Source organism: Podarcis bocagei (genome assembly GCF_964188305.1).
Source record: "Podarcis bocagei genome assembly, chromosome: 7".
In the NCBI taxonomy this organism is placed as follows: domain Eukaryota; kingdom Metazoa; phylum Chordata; class Lepidosauria; order Squamata; family Lacertidae; genus Podarcis; species Podarcis bocagei.
This window is the reverse complement of record NC_138132.1, coordinates 39,978,615-40,001,826: the sequence shown is the minus strand read 5'-3', so window position 1 is coordinate 40,001,826 and position 23,212 is coordinate 39,978,615. Positions and strand designations below refer to the sequence as shown.

At 45.4% G+C, this 23,212-nt stretch overlaps 1 protein-coding gene across 4 annotated transcripts in view; it reads right to left on the bottom strand.

Annotated features, from left to right (window-relative positions):
* Positions 1-12,649, bottom strand: part of HYDIN (HYDIN axonemal central pair apparatus protein) — a 147,120-nt gene extending 134,471 nt beyond the window's left edge. For 2 of the 4 annotated variants that reach the window (XM_081199950.1, XM_081199953.1), the window contains exons 1-5: positions 12,506-12,649; positions 8,438-8,580; positions 6,648-6,773; positions 5,361-5,480; positions 852-986 (exon numbers count right to left, since the gene is read on the bottom strand). In XM_081199950.1, the coding sequence (XP_081056076.1) occupies positions 852-986; positions 5,361-5,480; positions 6,648-6,773; positions 8,438-8,557 (501 nt within the window). In that variant the 5' untranslated portion in view covers positions 8,558-8,580; positions 12,506-12,649. Of the gene's footprint in view, positions 1-851; positions 987-5,360; positions 5,481-6,647; positions 6,774-8,437; positions 8,581-10,657; positions 10,745-12,505 lie in introns of all 4 variants that reach the window. The other 2 variants (XM_081199951.1, XM_081199952.1) reach the window with 2 other exon arrangements.
* Between the last annotated feature and the right edge of the window lie 10,563 nt (positions 12,650-23,212).

The following is a 23,212-nucleotide window of genomic DNA, read 5'->3' as shown; positions in this document are numbered from 1 at the left end:
CCACCTCCCTCCAGGCATCTCGCGGCACACCAGCCGATGTCTCACGGCACACTCGTGTGCCGCGGAACACCGGTTGGGAAACACTGCTCTAGGAGCCTATGAATTGTGCTAAGCCATAGTTTGGCTTCCTGTTACATGTGAACAGATCCATGTAAATATGTGTAGAAACTACCCACTGTACAAACGTGAAATTTATATTCATTGCCCTACCCACGCTTGCCTCAGGCCCCACCCACCACTGGCACATGGTCCCCGAATAGTTACCCAGATGTATCCCTCAGGCTGAGACAGGTTCCTGATCCTTGTGCAAGATGATAAAAGGCAAAGGATCAAGGCAGCCTTGTCCATATCCTTGGGCCCCAATAAATGAATTTTTTATTCATCTCTTTAATGTTTCCATTTGTTCAAGTTAGACAAGATTCATGGGTATCTGAGGCCAGCCACCTGTGTCCTTGATCCTTGCCCATACTAGCTCATTAAGAGAGCCAGAGATAGAATGAGCAAATGAATGGCAGAGTGCAGCATTAGCATATCAGCTCCTATACACTGTGTTCCTCTTCAAACATCCCAAGTGCACATGGCCAACTACCAACTCCTCTTTCTCTGATTTATTCCTTTTGTTTGAGAAGTCCTTCTGCCAATTGTGTGTTCAAGGAGGGTGACGCTGACAATAGGAGGAAATGAGAAATGCCACACATTCCACAAAGGGTGAGCCTGAACTGCAGAGCTATGTGCAAAGGCCTGCTAGTCTCAGGCTTAGGCTCTTTGGCTCCCAGGCTCCTGCATCTTTCTTTGCCATGCAGCCTTAAACAGAAACACAGATTTCCCAGCAGGAGAGGTGATGGTCTTACCTTGTTCTCTTCAGGAGTGAAGAGGATGCGGAATGTCGAATGCATACCAGGTGCAACTTTGTTACACACATCATTGGGGCTTATGACTCTGAAGTAAGGTGAACTCTCCAAAACAACTTTCACCAGCCGAGGGATCTATAAGAAATGCAGAAAAAATATTTTGTCGTGATTCAAACAGCTGAATAAAATTAACCAGCCTTGCTGTGAGAAATATATTCTGTATTCTAGCAGCCAACAACCTAGACGGGCTGATCCTCTGGTCCAGCTACATCAGTATAGTGGTGGTAAAGTAATCCTATGCACTTACAGCAGTAAGCACAAGTGAGGCAGCACAAGAATTACTGGAGAAATAAGTGCTAAGCTGCAGCCTTGAGAACATCCCTGGTAACTCTGCTGCTCCTCACCAAACATGATGTTGTGCACCAAGACAGCCCACCCTTATCCATGCATATGTCAAGGAGCTGTCAGTGATCCAGGTCAACCACAGGACAGGCACACACACAGAAGGCACAGAAGGCAATTAACTTTTTCTTAACAGAAAATAACAACACAGCGGAGTCCTCTGGTTTGCCTTAATCCAGCTAAGACGTTGCTGAAACTGACCACTAGCTCCGCCATTCCCCCTCTAGCCTTTCATTCTAGATTCCTCCCAAGCAGGCAAAGGCTGCAACAAGGGGGCAAGCTTCTCCTCTGGGCCTGTCTGGCCTGTTGCTCAGCAACTTGCATGACTCTCCTTGAGCAGGGTGTCAGAGCAGGAGGCAAGCCAGCAGGGCTGAGACTGTCCTCTCGGTCTGAATCTGTGCTCACACTGTGACTCTCAGCCTCTAACCCTGTCCTGGAAGGCCCTCCTTCTCCTGACCCCTCTTGATCACTCAACCCCCTTGCTTCTAGCACCTCCCAGCTTGTCCCTTCTGTAGACTGCTCTTCAGTGTCCCACCACCAGGATCCAGTATCTAAGTTGTCATTTTCTGTGCCCTCCGGGGGGGGGAGCTATTGGACAGGTGACTCCCACCAATCTTCCTTATCCAGCCAGTTTCTGGCAGCATACATGGTGCCAACAAATGTGCAGCAATGGCAGCAAAACCACAATGACATCAGTAAGGGAAGTATTAGTACTGCTCTAGTCTGCCTTGGAGTGCTGTGTCCACTTGTGGGCACCACAGTTTTAGAAAGATATTGATAAACTGGAACGTGTGCAGAGGAGGGTGACCAAGATGATAAAGAGTCTTGAAACCAAGCCTTATGAGGAACAATTAAGAGAGTTTGGTATGTTTAGTGTGGAGAACACTGAGAGGTGATATAATAGCCATCTTCATATACCTAAATGGCTGACACATGGAACATGGAGCAAGCTTGTTTTCTCCTGCTCAGGAGGGTAGGACTCGAACCAATGGATTTGAGTTACAAGAAAGGAGATTCTGACGAAACAGCTGGAAGAACTTTCTGACAGTAAGAGCAGAAGTTGGATAGCCATCTGTCAGGGATTCTTTACCGTGATTCCTGCACTACAGGAGTTGGGCCAGATGACCCTTTGGGTCCCTTCCACACACAGTTCACAGCCATGCAATCAAGAGGAGCTCACAGTACCACCCTTGTCAAAGGCCTGCTGCAATAGAGCAGTAAGGAGGACAATGACTAGTATATGCACAAACATCACGGTAAAAGGCTCAGATATCTCTAATCCTAACCCAAATACCAGCAGCAGCAGTCTCCAAAAAGCCAGGAAAAACACCAGAGCCAGATGGGAAAGGAAGGACCGCCATTTGTATTCAACCTTATATGTAGCGGCGGGAAGTGTGTGTATTTATTTTTAACACTTGTCTGTTTGCAAGCATTAATAAGATTTAATTACACTGCAGCCTGATTCACCACAACTCCGCTTTAGAATGATTTCATCCTACTGAAACCAATAGGGCTAAATAAATTCACGCCCAAATATATCACCTGAACTGAGGTGTGGATGAAAGAAACTTGCAAAATTATCTCCCCTAGGCTCTTTGGTATTGTGAAAAAACATCATCTCTCTTAGTCTTATTTCCAATATTCTTCTATTACTAACATTCAGTGTTGTGCCCTCTGGACATAGACACTGTGCTCTTCAGTTGAGGCTGCAGATAAAAACCCTGTCATAATAAAATTACCCAAGATGTATTAGCAAAACCACATTGCATCCACTTTGGGCTTCTGCATCTGTGATCTCCCTATTAGCTATTCTCCCAGTAAAGTATTCATTTGTCTCCAAATCATATTTCCTTATATTTGGGGCTGCACATGTTTGCATTGCTATTATGCTGCTGCATTTCTAAACTTTTCACCATCTTCCTGCAGTATTTAATCACAAAACTGTAGGGCTTTGATTACTTTTCACACTCCCTTGTTTGTTCATGCTGCCCTTCTGTTCATTCCTAGCACATTTATTGCAAAGTATCAAGGAAAACATTCAGACCTTCAATATTCTCCTTTAGTATGTTTTCTGCTTCATCTCCATCAATGTAACTTTCCTGGTGACAATTCCCACTGGATTCCTCTTTTAGCAAGTGTTCCCCCACCCCACCCCCCAGACCTTTCCAGTTTCCTGTAAACTATTTTTGTGGGCCAAGAGAGATGCAGCAAAGAAAGTCAGGGTCAGGTGGGGTGGAGCTGGTAAACTGTCAAAGCCATTCATGGACAAGCACTACACTGCCCCACACGGAATTCCACAAGTTGCCAAATTTAGAAGTTTGGGGGTAGAGAGACAGGCAACCCAAGAAGGCATACAGTGTGGATATGCGTTATCTGTGCAGTGTAATGCTCCTCTAAGCAGCATTTGTTTAATTAAAACTGGCTCCGTTCTCAGCCCAAAGAAAATGGGGAATTCATTGGGTCCTGCCCATGACATGGACCAGTGGCAGGAGGAAGCTCTCAGCGTGGTGGTGTCCCACATTCTCCATGCAGGATTGGAAGAAAGAAAAGCATAATTATGGTGGCACTAAGGGGGAAAGACAGTCAGCAGCCACCGACAAGACAACAACTGATACAACCCCATATTCTAAATGAGATGTAAATGTTTTTGGCCTATCAGGTTTTTCCTCCTTTCATTGACACAGCACAGCTTGAAAACCTTACTTCAAGAAAGCAGCTTCCAGGAAAGCAAAGACTGAAACTGAAGTGCCCTCCCAGGACTAGGTGAAATGCCCCACCAGCTCACATTTGGGAACAATTTCAGAACATAGGCAAAGCGTTTATTTCAGAATGGGTGGATGTGTTTTTCAACCAGTCCATAAACATGCTACATGACATTATAATTAAATGCCAAATTATTCAACACATTAGTCCTTTCCTTAGCAAAGTTAGAAATGACAGCAAATTTAACACTGATTGAACACTAGAACAAATATGTAAGTCATACTTTTGCTAATTTGGGGCAAACTCTGCACAAACAACCACTAAAGGGCCAGCTGTTCCTTTCAACAGCAGCTTAAAGCCAAGTGCTGGAAGGAAACTAGCTAAATGGATGCTGGCAGCTGAGGGGCAGGGAAGCCATTTCTGACAGTTGGAGGCAATCTATTACTTGATGGACAAAGCATAAGGGATGCAGTGTGCATGTAATCTGATCATGATTGCTCAGTTAAGCAAAGAGTACACAGGCTGCAGGCAGCAGCACAGGACTTTTGGTGAAAACACAGTCCTGAAGGAGCCATGAAGGAGCCTTTGAGCCATGAAGGAAAAAAATGGCCAGTTGAGAAGCTGTGGGCTACTCTACTTTCAGTGTCCAACAAGCTCCATTTATTTATCGCATCTATATCCTTCCTTCTGTGGTGGAACTCACAGCAGCATTCCTAGGAATCCCAGGCACTGAGCAGACTTCAGTTTCATGACTATGCCATCTCAGAATGGTCATAATCAATAAGAAAGATCAAGCAAGCCTTGTACAGTATATATTTGTGAGAATGAGATCTGAAAAGATTATGACATTCGGAGGGAGCACAAAAAAACAAATCTTCACTAAGGAATCTGGTTGCCCTTTTGGAAAGGACTTACATCATTTAACTTCACAACATTTAATAAAAATACAGGTGTATCCTGCCTTTAAATCCTTTGCATTTGAAGAAAAAGCAGCTCTGTAGATAAATATATCATTTCCACCGACAGTTTGTTTACTTTGGTTCTTGTTAAGACCCATAGATCACAGATATGTGAATTGTGAGCCCAGTTGCAGTAAGCCTGGAGTAACCATGGTAGGGGCATAGGAAACAATAAATGACATTGCAACCTTTTTTGGTATCAAAATGGCCACCACTTTTATTGAAACTTCAGTAAAGCCTCACCAGGCCATCCTCTCAGTCCTTAGATCAACTAGATAGCAAACAATGATGGCTAAAGAGGAAGTTAAAATGGGACATAGGCACTGAAACATTTGCCAGGAGAGTTATTTCACTGGGAAGAAGAGAAAGAATGCTCTAGCCATTGTGCTTTCTCTCCCTGCATCCCACCTCAAAACTACTTTACAGTTTCACGGACATGTCATACCTTGTCATTGTTCCTCAGAATTAGTGGCACTTCATACATCTCACAAGGGGCATAATTCTGGAAAATCACTTCTGACGGGAATGGTTGAAACAGAGACTGGTCCAGATCAACAGAAGAGAACTGAAGAAGACACAAAGGGATGCATGTAAATGCTGCCTGGCAGTTGCAGGACTGGGAAGCAGGACAGGCCAGCGCCACTCAGAGTGGAGCCATCCTGCTCCAAAGGAAAGGTACAACTTCAGGCATTCAGGAAAGTGTAGCATGCCATTCTAGTAGTATTCCAACAGACCTATTACATGGGTTAGTTAGTCCTGTTTTCTCTGGTTATGCCTCAGTGCCGTTGTGTACCACTATCTCCTGCTTAGCCTTCATAGGTTCGTCTCTTCCAGGCTGTTTAACCAGGCAACATATCATCAGTCTGCTGCTGCTGGCAAATTACCAACTTCAGAACCAAAGCCCACACATGTTCACTCAGCAGCAAGTCACCCTGTGTTCAATACTATAATACTACTACTACTACTACTACTACTACTACTACTACTAATAATAATAATAATAATAGTACCCTGCCCAGCTGGCTGGGTTTCCCCTGCAGCTCTGGGCAGCTCCCAACAGAACACCAAAAACAGAATAAAACTTCAAACATTAAAAACTTCCCTAAACAGGGCTGCCTTCAGAGGAAAGTGTGCATAGGATTGCACATTTTCATGATTCAGCTCTAGGACTTATGGGAGTAAATGATAATAATTACCTTAAATAAACAGTAATTGGAGATATACATTGGACAGTAATTTAAGAAACTAGCCCATAATATTTATCCTAGGCCACAACAAGCATAGTTTGTTGTGGCTGCCTCTCTTAATGAAAGCACATAAAGGCATTCCATGGGTCTCTTTCAGCATCATGTCAGAGACATGAGAAAAAAGAACTACCAGTCTTGTTGATGGTAGTGAATAGGAAGGTTGTGGCAATTATTTGGAAGGAGCAAGCACAACTGAGATTAAATCAAACGTACAAGAATGTGTGGACTACCAGTTTTTAACATATAGTGTTAAAAATAGATAACAAAGGCACTGGACATCCATAGCAAACTTTGGTCAGACATTTTTGGATGATGGCACTAGAACCCTCTTGGGACTGCAAATCTACAGGCTGAACAACTAGATCACCATTCCTCAACTTGGTGCCCCCAGATGTTTGAGCCTGCAACTCCCATCAGCCAGCAAGTATATAATTATGTTAATGTGCTATGTCATAAATAAATAGGGGTGAATGTGGAAGAGATACCTTCTGGTGTGAGGTTTCGCTCATGTCCAGAAGCTGCACAATTCGAGGCCTGCGCACCTCATGGGTGTTTGCCAGCATCTGCTCCGTCGTCAGAGTCATTGCTTTCAGGAAGGCAGATGGAGTCAACTGCAGTTGAAAACAAAGACCACATAAATGCCTGAGTTAAGAAAGGCTTTCCTTGTTAAGCACTTCTGATTAATATGTGTTCACTGCTGAATCCTAGACCTCCATTAATTTTCCTGCTGAAACATTTAAAATTCAGGATGCAGGACTTCCATTCTACCTATCTTAAACGAACTCTTACTGGAAATGGCACCTGCTTGCAAGATTTTCAGATGTCCGCATGATTTCTCTCTTGTGCTGAACAAAGTCAGCAGTTAAGGCACAAAGTAATTAAATCCCATTGCTATTTTAGAGAGAGATTGTGGGATTTTGGTAGGGCTAATTTCTCTAGATGCTTAAAGGGCGAGGGACACAATAAAATACTTCGGCTCATGTACAGAATGACAAATAAACCGGCTGAGAGTTGCAGCCGGGGACAGGGTGGGAATGTTTGAAAAGCATAAGCTCGTTTTCCACTTTGTGTCTCACAAACTAATAAGGAAAGTGGGACAGCAATTATATAATAATAATTTATCAAACTGTGTGCATCTTTGTCTCAGTGATTACCCCAAAACTGCGGATCTCCCTTCCTATTGACTTCTGCCATGCCTCATTAGTACAAGTGGTTTTGACAAGTGTTGATAACCTTGTCTTCTTGCTCCTATGTAGGGAGCAAAAGAACAAGCAAAGGGAACCAGCGGATGCTCTCTTCCTCAAACTTTGGAGGGGAAAACTTATAGACTTAACAACACACACACAATCCATCATATACTGGTGAATCATTGTATTTCTCCGCCTCAATGAGTCTCCTTCTGGTCTTCAGTACACACTAAGGTGTACTTTAATCAGTGACAGGTTTTTCTGTTTTTAGAACATAAAGCCTAAACATCACCAAAAACAGGAGGGGACAGATGTCCAGATTGCAGGATCTGCTGTTCTTATTCTACTAGAACCCTGAGATCTACCAGCCTGGTGCAAACGTCATAGTCTTAGAAAGAAACAATTTTGAGCCCAGGAATTAATTTTGAACACTAGAAGTAAACTGAGTCCACAGTTGTTATGCACAGAAATGCACTCCTGGTCACCACAGGCTTTATTTCTGCAGTCTAATTTGGGGGGCAGGGGGTGGGAAGATACATTTTTTTCTCTCCTAGCACTAAACAGCTAGAAGCTAGAACTCCTCCTTGCCAATCTACTGCAAACTCACCCAGAAGATGCTCATCTACTTTCTGTCAATCCTGATCTAAAATGGACATTGTATTTAAAATGCACTGTCTTTTGCTTACTGCCTCACATTCAGATTTACTTTTTGTCCTGCTCTTTCCCAGCATGGTGCACACTTTAAAGCTCCATGTTCAAGGACCTCCCCACCCCCGAGCTTTCTGTGCAAAAGCCCAGTCTTAAAAGCCGAAGCACAACAAATGGCAATGTGGATTTTCCACGGATTGCCATTTGCTCCAATTCAGCTTTAAAGAGCAGTTTTTTGAGGGGAAAGCTCCAGAGAGAAAAAGGGGGTGCCAGAACACGATGCTTTAAAGTGTTCACCATGCCTGGAAAGCATGGAGGAAAGGTAAATGTGGATAAGCTCTAAGGCATGTCAAACTAAAAGGTGTTCAGGAGTCATTATCACAAAGGCAGATTCAATGACTTGGCCAGGTATTAGATCAGCTGAGCGCAAGCAAACATACTGGGTAATGCTTCTTTTCTTCTTTGACCAGTTTTGGGATGTGAGGTACCACCACCTTGCTTTGAAATTCTTCTGAGAACTTGTGGGGACCCAAGGATTTCTGGACTCGGTCTGTTAGCATCTTTGATTAATCTGTCAGAACCTCTGGAATAAGAACAAGAACAAACTTGGTTTAAACAGTGAGAAAAAAGTCTCCTGGAATTCACAATTCTGCTTGAGTTTCAATCCTGACTATCACTGAACTGAGAATGGCTGCCAATTATTTCCCTTCAAAAATATATCAATATGAAACTCAAAGTGGAAATTAGTAGAGAAGCAGTCTCAAGATCTGATATTCTCATTTACATGGATTTTTGTTTCTCTGTATTCCAGCAACAACAGAATTGTCAGCCTTCCATTACCCAGTTATCACTCCCTTTTTTGTGTGATGTGTAACGGGTGCCTTGAGCCCCCCTTTCCAATTAGCAGATGACATGGTGTGGCTGCATCTCTCACTCCAGCTGAGTCGCTGCTGCATACTGAGAGGGGAGACCACAAGGTTGGTGCTGTGCAAATGTGCTAGTAGGAGTGTCAGAACAGTTCTTCCAACACAGTAGCATCACACTGACCTTGTCGTCACTGCTTCCATCTCCCTCTTCATCCTGGTATGCAATGGCGACTTCATTGGAGGGAGGTCAGATGACCCGCCCAGTCCCACCTTGCTATCTGCTAATGGCCAGGACTGTTTATTTGGATCAGAACAGAACCTGGTTGTTTGAAGATGCAGCAGGCAATACACCACCCTTGCAAGTTTCTATCTGCACGTAGGAGCATCTTACTTGAAAGGGCTCATGGGCTCTTAACTGAGCTCTTATTCAGCTAAGTCATGTGTGGCTTTCAGCTGGATTGTGTATAATGGTTTCTGTGATTTTAGGTATTGTTTGTTTTTTCATGAACCCTATGACAGAGATGCAATAGAAGCTAATAAACTAAAACAAGAAGACCAGAACGTAGGGGAAATCAATTTACTTAATACAGTTTCAAAGGGAAGTGGTCAGGGAGCTGTACCTTAAAACGGAAGATCTGTAAAACAGAAATCACTGGTTGAACATTGGTATCTGCAGCCTCGAAGAACAGAAGGAAAGTGAGAAAACTGTAACATTTCTAACTTAATGGCTTAATGTAGCCTTTGCCAACATGGTTCAAGATCTTCGCCCAGAGACACTGTGCAGGTAAAAAGCCAGTCACCTCTGTTCAAGTTCAAACAGATGTTTGGGCCCTGGTGAGTAAAATATTGGGCCCAGGTGGAGTGAAATATGGAGCTTGTAATGGGGTCACTGCTACTACTAGAAAACCACCTTTGCGTGCCAGTGTCATCCCCCCCCCCCGAAACTTATCCTTGTGAAGGGATGGAGGAACAAATGGCAAGGAAGGCTTACTGGAAAGGTCTTGTGGACCTCTCCTTAGCTGGACTGTAATTTCCTGCCACAATTCATAGGAGTTACAGTTTTCTAGGCCTCCCAATTCAATGAATAAACCAAAAAGCCTAGAAAACAAGTTCACTGCACCCAAGCAGGAACTAAGTACATCCTCAAGGTTGTTCAAAAAGATGCTTGTTGGAACAGGGAGCGGGCAGGCTTGAAACGGAGTGATCTCTGGTTTTTTTAAGCTTTCTCCTAGAAAGCTGGGGGGGGGGAGCAATTCAAGGCAAGCTGGGGAAGCTCACTCATCATCATTACTATTGGTGCACTGAATCAACATGCCAAACTCCTGAGAAATATTCTGCCTGGAAGTATCTGTACTGTAATCTGCTACGAAAAACTGGCTTCCATAAGTTATTTGCTGCCCTTGTACAGATAATGTAACCAATTTCATCTCAATGGCCAATATATAAGAATCTACTGTCCTGTCTTCATATTCCCCCCCCCCCCCGACAAATTATCAAACACAGACTGGAAATACTTTACACTATGTAAAAAATTGCTTATTATTCACTGCATAATCTTAAATATTATATTTCTGGAAGCACAGATTCCAAAGCACACTTGCAAGTTACAGTGTGGGGAGGCCCCTTTAAAGGCAACTACCGGTAAACGGAGCCCTGGAGAAGAATCCAGTTGAAGCTGGCATGGTTTCAAGTGAATTCAGAGCAGGACTGGGAAGTCCTGAGTTCACATCCACCTTAAGCTATGAAGCTCACTAAGTGACCTTGGGCCAATCATCATCTCTCAGCCTAACCAACCTGATAGGGTTGTTGTAAGGACAGGGAGGAGGGAGTAGAGAACTGTGTAGGCCGCTCTAAGCTCATTTCAGGAAGGATGGGATATAACTACATAATAAAAAATACATAGGAAAAGAAATGCTATTTTTAGTGAGTAGGCTCATTTGGGAGGAAGGCATATGGTTATCTATGGCAGCTGACAATTTAAAAGGCAAACAGCAAGCTTCTTACCTGCCTGCTTTTGACACTTTCTCTTTCCTGTCAGTAAGAACTGAAACACTGTGATCTATCTGAGGGCTCTATAGGAACTTGAAAGCATAGCAGATGGCATTTCAAAAAGGCATTGGTAGCAATATTCCACTGTAGCACCTTTGCCTCCTGCTATATGCAATAATACAGATGTTCAACTGCGTGTGACCCTGAAATGTGCATCCTAGCTCCAACAGATCTCTCCTTTCATGTTCTGCTTCCATTTCAAATCTTTCAACATGAAGGTATCAGTGCTTACATCTCCTCTGTCCCCTGCCTCTTTATATGGTAGAAGGCTCAGAAATGAGACACAGGGAGGTAGGGTGGAGATAAATGAACACCAACCTAGAGGCACTTAAGAAGCTATAAGAAGACCTGCCTCCTTCATGGCCTGAGTGAGATCCAGCTACAGAGCCCTGCTCCCTTGCGTGCCTCAGGGCTGTTGCACAATAGATAAGGAGCAAAAGTGCAGCAGAGAGGAGGAGGCAGGCAGAACACTTAGCACCAGAGGGACACCACGTAATTTTTGCTCCTGATATTAAACCTGGATATGATTTATTCTGGGAAACTTCTGTAAGCTGCTTTGAAAGTCTCTTGTAACATATACATAAGAACATAAGAGCCTGCTGGATGAGCTAATGGTCCATCCAGTCCAGCATTCTGTTCTCACAGTTGCCTGTGAAGCTTGCAAGTAGGACTGAGCACAAGAGTCCTTTCCCCATCTGTGGTTTCCAGCAACTGGTCTTCAGAAGCATTAATGCCTCTGACCATGGAGGCAGAGCATAACCATCATGGCTAGTAGCCATTCATAGCCCCATGTTGAGTCCCATGTTGGGCAAGTTTCCAGCATTGCAGGGGGTTGGACTAGATGACCCTAGAGCCCCTTCCAACTCTAAATTCTACGATTCTATGATTCTTAAGCCATCCAAGTTGGTGGCCATCACTGCCTCCTGTGGAAGGGAGTTCCATAGTTCAACTATGCACTGTGTGAGGCTAAAGAGCAGTCTACAGGTATTCTTAATAAATAATAGCTTATAGCCTTGTGCTTTCAAATCCAGAATAACTCCCTATAACAACCTGTCTGGATTCAAAAGTGTGCTAGCACCTTAGTGAGCAATTGGTTTCTCATAAGAACATAGGAAGCTGCCTCATACCGAGTCAAACCGTTGGGTCTATCTAGCTCTGCAATCTCTACTTACTGGCAGCCGGGCTCTGCAGGGTTTCAGGCACGGGCCATTGCTAGCCCTATCTGCAGATGCTGTGGGGACGTGGGATCTACTGCATGCAAAGCACACCCTCTCGTGATGCTACCCCATCTTTCTGAGGCAGCTGCCTCCTCCATCGCTACTTCCTAGAGCCCAGTAGGCCACCCCTCACTGTGGCCCTTCCCTGTAACACTGAGGCTTTTCGTCCCTGCCCCATGCATGCATTCAAAGGCTGGGCCTAATCAACCCTCTCCCCACGCCACAAGTTCCTTGAGTGCAAATGCCAGGTACCAGTCCAAGCAAGGACATGAGCAAGGAGGTCTCCAAGGACGTTGAACAGGTGCCCCAGGGCCCAGCAGCCCATCCTCAGCCATTCCAGACCAAGAGAGCAGACAAAGGCTGGCTGAGCACTTACTTGCCTGGTCCTCCTGCTACTGCTGCTACGACTGCTGCTGCTGCCTCCAGAGCAGCTCCACAACTTCTAGGCCTTCTTTCTCCCTGCTGGCCTGTGGCTGTTACTCTGGTTCCCATAGCAACAGGGCCTTCCCTCTGGCAGGGCGCATACACAGAAGGCTGCAGGCCTTCCAGCGCCATGGCAACTGCTGGCTGGCAGGCAAGCCTTAGCCATTAGCCCCAGGGAGTGAGAGGAGGAAGATTAGAAGCGCCTTAAAGCAACACTGGACTGGCTGGGGCTTCTAATTTCTTTTTGAACTGTTATTTGTTGTTCTTGTTCCGACAAGGACACCAGTATTGATTGGGGAAGTTGGGCCACAGCAAGCCTGTAAAGACACTGTGATTTCTCTGCTCTCTGCACCAATCCAGCATAGTGTGCTACAAGGGTGACCTCGCCAGTTTTGGCAGTGGCTAAAAGAAAAGAACAAAAAATAAAATAAAATAAAATAAAAATACATTGTACTGGTGAGGATGCAAACTAATTCCCCCTTCCACAACCCACCTCAGTGCTGGTGTACTGGTGTACTGCAGCACCAGCAGGTATCTATAGGTGAAAGACATTTCTGACAAAGGTGATGAGTCCAATATGCCAAAAACACAAGTTTTTGCTGGATTAGGAGCAGCCTGTGAGCAAAACCTTCTGGAGGCCAACACAGTTTGCCATTGTCTCAAGTGTAATGGCCAGTCAAACTCTCTGTTCTAGTCCTCTCTAGAGGCTTTCACCTCAAATTTCCCATTACCCAATAGGGTCCTATAAAGGTAGATTGTGGGTTTTGGATAGTGTATTGAGGCCATCAGATCCTCTAATAAGGCTGTCAGATCCTTTCAGAGACACTTGGAACCTGTGGGGCATAAAGAGAAACAAAGAAGTACCACAACTGAAATTACTGTCATTTTGCTACAGGAAGGAGGTTGAACCGATCTTCTCTATAATGCAGTATTCAGGAATTCACAGGCCTGTGCAGAGCTTGTCTTAGGCCTGAGAAGATCCATAATAGAGAAGATCCATTTTGGGGTACCAAATTTTGATCTTGCACAGGGCACCATATTATGAAAGATTACCAAACTCCACCCCTGCCAAATGACTCAAGCTAATCTCCAAAGCAATGGGGAGGAGGGGCTACACATATGCAGCCCAACAACATCATAGTACCCTCCACAATAGGAGGGTCCCTGAGAAGGTGTTCTTAGTTTTCATACAAGGCAATGGGGGCTTCAGATTGTGTTGTAATATGGCTTATAACCATTCTACCAAAAGGTGCTTTCAGAACACCAAATAATTTACCAACAATATAAAGACGACAATGTCTGTACACTGACAAAAGAAATAATCTGCAGAAGGCAATGAATGTACGTACTTTATGGCTGTGTGTGAGAGAGAGACAGAGACAGAGAAAGTGCATGCACGCCTAGACAATCTTGGCAGAAGGAACGAATAACTTCTCAACACTACCACACTTCATTTGTGGTTTTGGTTCAGTAGCAGACAAGCAAGTTGACCTCTTCCTTATCTGACTGGAGTAGCATTAGCAGCATACTATTAATTCCATGGTAAAAATCTCACACTGAGCACAGTGATTTAAAAAACGGTGTTCGAATGAAAAAGTAAAGAGATCAAGGTGAGAAGATTTTAGTCTAGCAGCATCAAGGATAACATTTTCAACTTTTGGGAAAACATAGGAGCCAACAATGTTTTCTGTGTCTCAGGAGAGAGAAAGAGAGAGGTGGGGACTTGGGTGTCACTCATCTAGCTCAGTATAGTCTACACTGACTGGCAGCAGCTCGCTAGGCTTTCAGACAAGGGTCCTGTTAGCCCTACATGGAGATACCAGGGATTGAACCTGGGACTTTTTGCATGCAAAAGATGCTCTACTCTTGCAATGTTCATTGACTGCATTATTAAGATTACTAGTAGCAGCAGCAGCAACAACAACAACAACAACAGTAGTAATGGGGGATAAAATGACACTTTTGAGTCTCAGGAATGACATAGGTCCTTCGAGCTTAACTTGAATTTTTCACCAGGCTTAAGGTTCTTGCTCCAGTGTATTGGTTTTCCACTCCTTCCTATTTGCAAATGTTGTTAAGGTGATGGTTTACAAACACGGTTTCAGGTTCTCCAGTCTGGAGCATTTCTGTGTGGCACAAGGGATATGCAATCTGCTCCCAGGAAATGATATTACATAGTAGGTCACTGACAGAGTTCACAGTAAGCATTTTAGAGTTACAAGAGCAAGAACATTGTCTTTGTGCACCCTGTTTAGTCAGATCAAGCTTCCTGGATCACAATATGAACTGTGGGCTAAATGCAGGAGTGCCATTACCCCTGCATGTCAGGCTGCTGGTCTTTATGTCACTGGTCAGCTCTGGAAGTAATGTTGCCAAGGTCAAAATGTCTCCTAGGTCAACTGCTCCTACTGAGATCAATGTATGGAAAAGCTTTTGGGTATTGCAGTGGTAATTATACCAGCTTAAGTTATGCTGAACAGGTTATATGTGAAAGCATTATCTGATGAATGTTTCAGGATATACTGTCTATCACAGCTAGCCACATATAACTTTGGCCCTGTCTGTATCATTTGTACATTGCGCATTTGACCTGCCATCCTGTTTTGCACTGAAATTTTTGGGAAATTGGTACAAATATGGCACAACACATAACAATGGTTACAGCTGCTCTTTGGTCTACCTCTTGAGCCCATAGTTGTGGCCAACACTGTCACTAAAGAATGTACATGTTCACAGCTTTGAGATTACACCATGCAACAAAATGAAAGCACAAAATATATAATAAAACAAAAAGTTGGATGGCAGAGTGTATTCTCAGACTCAACTCCCACCTAGCATGATAGAAACCATTCTGGAGCTGTCAAGCAACCTTTTAGAGCAAAACTGTGTTTGCCCCAGGCTGTCTAAAATAATCTTTGTTTCGTGAAACCAAACCTTACCAGATAGTGACCCAAATCCACATGCTTTTCTCAAAGAGTGAATGTCTTTGCTAATAAAATATGAGCAAAAATGCATTGTTAAGTGCTTCCCAAGTTATCCGAGCAGTGAGAATTCCAGGGCAGCACTAAAGGCTTTCATTTCATTTGGATGGGAGGACATAGGAGACTTAAGAGATGGTATATAATGCTATTTCTACTCAGAGTAGACCAGCTGAAGTTAATGGACATCAGTAGCTTAGGTTCCTTAATTTCAGTGGGGCTGCTCTGAATAGACTTAGTTAAACACTCCCGTGTCTTTGTAATATTTATTTTATGGAAAAATATATACAGCAGAGCATAGTGAAGTAAAACGAGTACTACAGCAGACAGCACTATGGCTAATCCTTCTTCATGTTTCCAATGCAACAGTGTGGACTCCCATAGACTTCTCCCATTGCCCACTTACATATGCACAGTCAGAGCAGGTCCACAATAACTCACGGACACTTGGCTGCACTTTCAGCATGTTTAAAGAAAATGTTCCCTAACTCGTTTTGGATTATAAAAGGAAATGTGTTTGGGAAAAATTAACAAAGACCAGTTTAGTTCCCGGATAGCAAATGGACAGTTTATAGCCTTTTCAATTGTTTACTTCTGGATTTTTAATCTTTCCAGGGGAGAAAAAAGAGCGGTCTTTCATTTTGGGTGTAGCCTGACACCCTTCTTGAGCCATCTCTCTGCCTGGCAAGCACCAGTGGGAACTTGCTCTCCCAGCTCTAGACAAATGAGGGCTGATCAGGGGACTGAGGAGCAGGTGTCCTGACCTCTGGGTGTAATGCAGGCAGGTGGAACTTTCTGCCACTATGATTCAATGGAGCAGCTCCTTCCTGGAGCTTGTTATCCTGGTGTTTTCACTGTAAAACAGACCAGTGAACTGAAGAGACCACTTTGAGAGCCAGTGCAGTACAGTGGTTAGAGTGTCCAACTAGGACCTGGGATAATAGGGTTCAAATCCCCACTTAACCATGAATGCCTGTGAGTGACCTTGGGCCAGGATCTCTCAGCCTAACCTACTTCACAGGGTTGTTGTGAGGATAAAATGGAGGAGAGAAGTGTGCACTCCACCTCAAGCTTGTTGGAGAAGAGATGGAATATAAATGTAATACTATAATGATGATGGTAATAATGTTAAAAGGCCTCACTTCTTCCTTTAGATCATCGCTGCCCTGTCAGAAAGGCACTGAACTGGAAAGAGTGAAATATTTATATCCATGCAGCCATATCATTCCCTTAATAATTAATATAGACATTCAGCTGCTTGCAAAGGCCTCCCTCCTTTCCCCCTCTTCCTAAGCTGTCATTTGAAGCTCTCAGAGCAAAGAATGCACCTGTCTATCTTTCTGGCTTCAGGCAATACTGTATCTGAGAGCCAAAACAGAGGAGAGGCGAAATGCAGGGATGGGTTTCATGTGGTTCCTTCCCCACTTTAAGAATAGTGTCTTGCAGGAGGTAGCGGACTCTAGCTTATGGCAAGTGGTTTAATACTTTCCTCCTGTGCATCTGTCCCACCAAAAATCATCACCGCTCGCCATCCCTGCTATCAGCCTGAGGAGAGAAGCTTGCACTGTCATCTGTAGGAGGGAGTTTCTGAGTCCCTTTCCCTCAGGACCCTTTCCTCTACCCCAGCTCTAGGAAAAAATATAAACAAAGAGGAAAGTTTTATGTCCTCAAAACCCATAACTTTCTTCTTCTTTTTTGGCAGAACCTTGGGAACTAGCATTAGAACACAAACATGTAGCTGAGCCATACTATTTTAGCACAATGGGGAAAGTTTTAGTGACAGCTCTATTCTGAGATGGGCCATTTGGCCTAATCATGAAATCTGCTCCATCTCTGATACTGAGAGGTTAGTTCCAGCTCCCTGATGACTCTGAGCATACATTTCAAAAGGTCTGCCCAACTGAGACCAGTTGATCCACTGTTTTGAAGGGCTCAGCTGGAAGATATTTATTCAGGGACTGTATAGTAAATAGCTGTCCATTCAAAGTTAACTTCAGGCATAAGAATCCCAGACACTCTAGGTGGCACCACTAAGCTTCATTAGACCTAGTCTCTCCTGTATTCCGCCCCCCCCCCCCACAAACAACTCCATCGAAGTGTGCCACACAGAGACACTTAGTGCTACCTGTACAGCCTGAGTGGCTATTCAGTGTTCACCCCAGGAGACAGAGAGCTTTTTCTTTCCACCCCTGAGCACTCTAGAACCATTCAGTGTTCCTTTAATCTTTAATTAACCATTTATGTCTGACAAACATTTTCTTTTGGAAACTGCCTTCTTTTCCCTCTGGTATCCATGGCAATGCACTTTCCCTCCAGATGAGAGCAGTTGTCAGAGCAAGTGATGGAAAAGAAAGAAGGAAGATCTTGCTTAGGGTCTGGATTTTTTGTAGATGGCAGGAAATGCCAGAAAGCGGATTTTGCAAACAGTCCAAAAGTTAATTGGCACTGCAGGAAACCTCTATGGAAACCTCACTCTCTTGTCCTGAAATGGGACCATCTTCTAGGTGGGGTTTTAAAAAGAGAGAACAGTTCTGTGAAGCACATTAGCTGGACATTAGCCATACAACAGAAGGATCAAAAACTTGAGGAAGAGGATCTCACGCCCAGTATTTGCAGGTGAGGTGGTGTGGGTGGGGCACTGTTGCTCTCCCAGATTCCCAACACAAAGGGCCCCTGGCACTTACCAAAAGGGGAAGGGAAGGGGAGAGGTGCAGAGAGTATGATGCAGTGTGGCGCAAGATGGTGGGAGCGTCTGATTGGCTCCATCACCACATGCAGCACTGTGCCATACTCTCTGCATCTCACTCACTCACTCGCTCCCCTCTCCCTTGTGCTAAGTGCTAGCGCCCTCTTGTGTTGGGAAGCCAAGAGAGCAACAGTGCCCCATTTGTGCCACCTAACAGACCGCTACTGCATATACCATCTGCCAATGGGACGTTATTCTCTCCCTCTACTAGGTAATGCTATCCAGTGTAGCTTCTATTGCCTCTATTGCCTTTCTCGCCCCTTTGCACCCCACCTAAAATTCACCCCACCTTTGTTAATAAAAATCTGGTTTCTCTTTATTCCTATCTGCCACCTACAAAGAGAACCTGTGTTTCCCCCTAAGGATGGAGGCAGAGCTGAGTAATAGTTACAAAGTACCACTAACATCCAGCTTTTGCTGTAAGAAAGGTAGCCTGCACCTGAGGAGGGAAGCCCTATTTCGGCCTTGTGAGGGAAGAATGGAACATCCCTTCTAGTAATTTGGCAAGGCATGTTAACACAAGCAGTGTGTGTGTGTGTGTGTGTGTGTGAGAGAGAGAGAGAGAGAGAGAGAGAGAGAGAGAAGCTGTAATACTTACCAAATCCATGGATCGCTGTCTCCTTTTCCTGTAAATCTTTGCCATCTTCCCCAATCACTTATAAATTCAAAGTTAAACAAAGAAACACCAGACTTTTTCTGGGAGTATTAAGCTGGGAGATATGCTAAAAGTCACTCACTCCTTTATTTGCTCACGTCCCCATAACCCAGAAGATAGGCTCATGCCCCCAGCCAGCTGGAAAGCAGGAGGAAAATGCACTTTTGAAGCCATCTCTCCCAATATTTGTGGTGCTTCCAGGTGGTTGCCAGTGGATTCAATCACTTACAGGCAAATTAGATTGTCAGTTAAAGTTGGTTTGGTGTTCTTCCACAAACAACCCATCCCCCCCCCAAAAAAAGACTTTTTGCAATAAGCAGAGTGATGGGGAAATGCACTGCAAAGTTGTGAGATAACAATTGCTTGAAGCAACACCATATAACCTCCCAGCAAACAAATCAGAATTGATGTTCAACAGTTGAGGTCATCCTCACAAACTTTGTGCAAACAAATCAGGATAAATTCTCAGTAAGCAGGTCTGTGTGAGCGACCTTAGAACAAATTCTTCTGCATGGCATCATTTAAAAACATTAACAAAGGCAAGATTTTTAGTCTTTGTTTTTATTCGAACACCCACCCTCTTGCAGTTGCCAGGAATAATAGTTTCTTCTTCACATAAATGATCATCTGCCCTTTCCAGGAAACGGACATTCCTCCAAGCTTGGGTTACTGCAGTGCACTCCATGGGGGACAGCCCCTTGAACTGACCTGGTAGCCACAGCTAGGACAGAATGCAGCAGCAGGAACATGGCTGTGGAGGCTGAAAGGGGACGGCATCTCACACCTGTGCTGCATTGGTGCTGCTCATCTGTGCTCTGGTGATGCATGTATTCTGGATTGTTTCATTAACGTAATATTACTGTTGATTTTATGTTGTTCCTACACAACAGTATTTAATGTAGGCAGTATAGAAAACTTTGTGTATCATCATCATCATCATCATCAGGGTCAAATACAAGGTGATTGCAATTGACATGAGGGTTATGCTCCTCTTGGTTGCGTATAAAGGCAAAATTGTGCAAAATCAGAATGACCTTCCCCAAACCACCCCCTCTGTTCTCTTGAGATCTTGCAAGGTCAAGGCTGTCCAAGATATCATGGGAGCCTCTCAGAGACCTTGCACAACCATCCCAGAACCCTGGGACATGGTTGACTGTAGCTCATTCTTTAGCCTTTTTAGTCTAGAAAATGATATTTCGCCAGTACATTAAACTCAGGAACAATCTGAAAATTGTTTCCACATTTGGTGGCTGAAATTTTCTTTTTCATCGTGAGCTAGTTTGACCTACAGGTGGAAGTGCAAAGTTCCAGTGGCGTAGCGTGGGTTGTCAGCACCCGGGGCGGCAAGTAATTTGCGCCCCCTAACCCGTGGATTTTAGCACCCGAGTGCGAGCGCGCCCCCCCATGTTGCACCCGGTGCGGCCGGCACCCTTGGCACCCCCACGCTATGCCACTGTTCCAACGTTCAGCTTCAATGGATGCCCACGAGTTATATTGTACAGAGAGAGGGATAAAAACTTTCCTCTCTGTCTACTCTCTCCTTGCCATGCCTTAGTTTTGCAGGCTTCTCTCCTGTCGCCTCTTGCTTGCCTTTTCTCTAAACTAAAAATAAACCCAATGCTGCCGCCTTTCCTCAGGGCACCAGCTCCATCCCCTTGCTTAGATTCCCTCTACCAAAGCTGAAAGCAGCCTGAAGTTCCTCCTGATCGTGAATGGGAAACAACTGGCGAAGCCGGCGGCCTGCCAGGGAAGGGATCTCTTCCTAACCTGCTCCACGGAGCCCGTTCCTTGCAAGCGCTCCGTGTCCCTCGGATGGCGAGCGCCTTTGGAAACGCGGAGCAGGCGCTTGCCAGCGAGCAGCCCCCCCCCCGCCCCTTCCCAAGCTAATCCTTTTAAAACCGAAAGCCCCTTAACCCGCTGGCGAGAGGCTTAGCCGGGCCTCGCCCGCCCACCGGCTTCCTCTCGGAGTTTTTTGGGGAGCGCAGGGCGCGGCGAGGCCCAGCGGCGCGTCGGGGTGCGAAGGCTGCCCGTGCCGGCCAGGCGTCGGTGGCAGCGTCGGCGCTGCTGCAGCGGCTGCTCCTCCTGCGAGCAGTGAGTGGAGCGCAGCCGCAGCGGCTGCGGGGGGGCGCGCGCGCGCTAGGGCGCAAGGCTGGCGGTGGCGGCGGGGAGCCCGGCGGAGGAAGGAACTTGTCCCTTCCCTCTGGACTCGCGCCCCCCCCAGATGTTGCGCCCGGTGCGGCCGGCACCCTTGGCACCCCCCACGCTACGCCACTGCAAAGTTCATTGACTAGACTAAGGTCAACCTCCTTTGGATACTCTTGCATCAATAATCTCAATGCCATTGTGAATCTGCTCCTTGGTTGCTTGCAGGTTCACCCAAAATGAAAAACAGCTAGCCATCCTCCTGTACACTCCTATACTCCCTTGCTCTTCTGTCTAGGTTGACTTCAAGAGCATGCATGACAGGGATAAATGAATTTACCCTAAACTTGCCTCTCAGAGAAAGTTCATCTAAGGCTAAGGCTTCAGGTGCTGTCCCATCATTGGGGGGGGTACTCTCTGCCTTCTTTTGACAGTTTTGTACTCTGCATCCGGCAGAGTAAATTTTGCTTATTGTTCAATTTCATCAAAATTGGTACCCATGACATAATGTAGGGATGGGATGGGGAAGTTAGAAGGTACCGGAAGAGTTCTGCTTTGCTTTGCTGTGCCCCCTCCCTCTCTCTCTGAGAAGGCTGCTTGCACATGCCAGTTTTTGCTTTGGTGCATAATGCAAAGCTTATGGCCAGAGTTGCCCTATGCCTCTTCCTCTAGCTCTGTTTCCAGAGATTTAGGTGCATCCTACTGCACTAATGGGACACCTTCGGCAAGAGGATGGTGTGATCCCAGCATCCTCCAGTGACCTCTGAGTTAGCGGAAGCAGGGACTCTTCTCTGTGAAAAATGAGCCAGCTGGCAGGGCTGGTGGGGTCAAGTGATGCTTAGTGTGCGTGAGAAAGAGAGGAGGCAGTGCAATTAGAGGGAGGAGGGAGGAGGAGGAGCAGGGACCTTTCCTGCAATGTGCCATTGTCACAAGGACCGGCTGTCTGGCTGAGTGACTAGCCAGCAGAAAATGGATGACCCCAGAAAAGAGGGAGCCCAGGGGGGAAAGCCAATGGCCTCTGTTGCCACAGTATTGTGAAACACTGAATAAACTGCAGTTGGAATGATTGACTGAGCCCATTGACCGAATCCTGGTACTGCAAAGGACTGGATAGGAGCAGCTGGCCCTTGGAGGGTAGAGGTGGCTACGGCAATGTCCTCCTCAGTGAGCAGGTGCCAGTTGAGGAGCCCTTTCCTAGGAAAAGTTAGAGTACCTCTTGCAGTTGCTTTCTCTTTGCAAGTCATGATGCAGTCCAGACTTCACCAACCTGGCGCCCTCCATATGCCCAGGAAAAATGTCCTCAGTTTCCTGCCTCACCAGTTTTACGGCAAAGTCTCCCACTGATTAACCTTGTTGCATGCCACAGCCCAATCTACCCGATGTATATCACTGGATGTCAAGGGAGCAGTAGCCACATTCCCAGTCAGATAAGGTTATGGCAAGAGTCTGAAATACTTGGGATCTGCTCTGTCCAAAATGCAGACTGTGCCAAACTCTGGGGTGAGCAATCTTATAGAACTAATTGCAGCTTGGTTCAGATATCCTCTGTTGGTAGTGGAAGGTATCCAAAGGGGGAAGGCAGGTTCCAGTTGTGGGGCTGCAGGGGAAGAGAGGCAGAGAAGGAATCACTTCTCAGGAGTGGCTACACCTGCTCCTTTTTTCCCCTCTCCATTTCCGGCAAATGCTACAAATCCCTATGCCAATCCTGCCATCTGCTGATGCTGCCGCCCCAAGACATGGTTTCTCTTCATCATTTTTGGCAGGTTTTGTTGGGGGCAGACCTTGCATGGTCTGTCTGATAACTCTGAAGACTGTCTCAGATGATTAGCTGCCCTGTTCAGAAACCAGGAGTTGCGCATGTTTAACCAGTGTAACTCAGATATTTCATGTAGACTTCCCTCCCTGTCATCTGTCATACACCCCAGTACTTTGCTTTCATTAGGTTGTAGAACTTCCAGATTAGAACACACACTGGCACAGACCTACGTCTCTCTCTCTCTCTCTCTCTCTCTCTCTCTCTCTCTCTCTCTCTCTCACACACACACACACACACACACACTTTCCCTTGCTGCTGCCGCCGCCTTCTCCTCAACAGCCTGTGTGCCCTCTAGTGGACGTTGCCTCCTTCTGCAAGCTTTG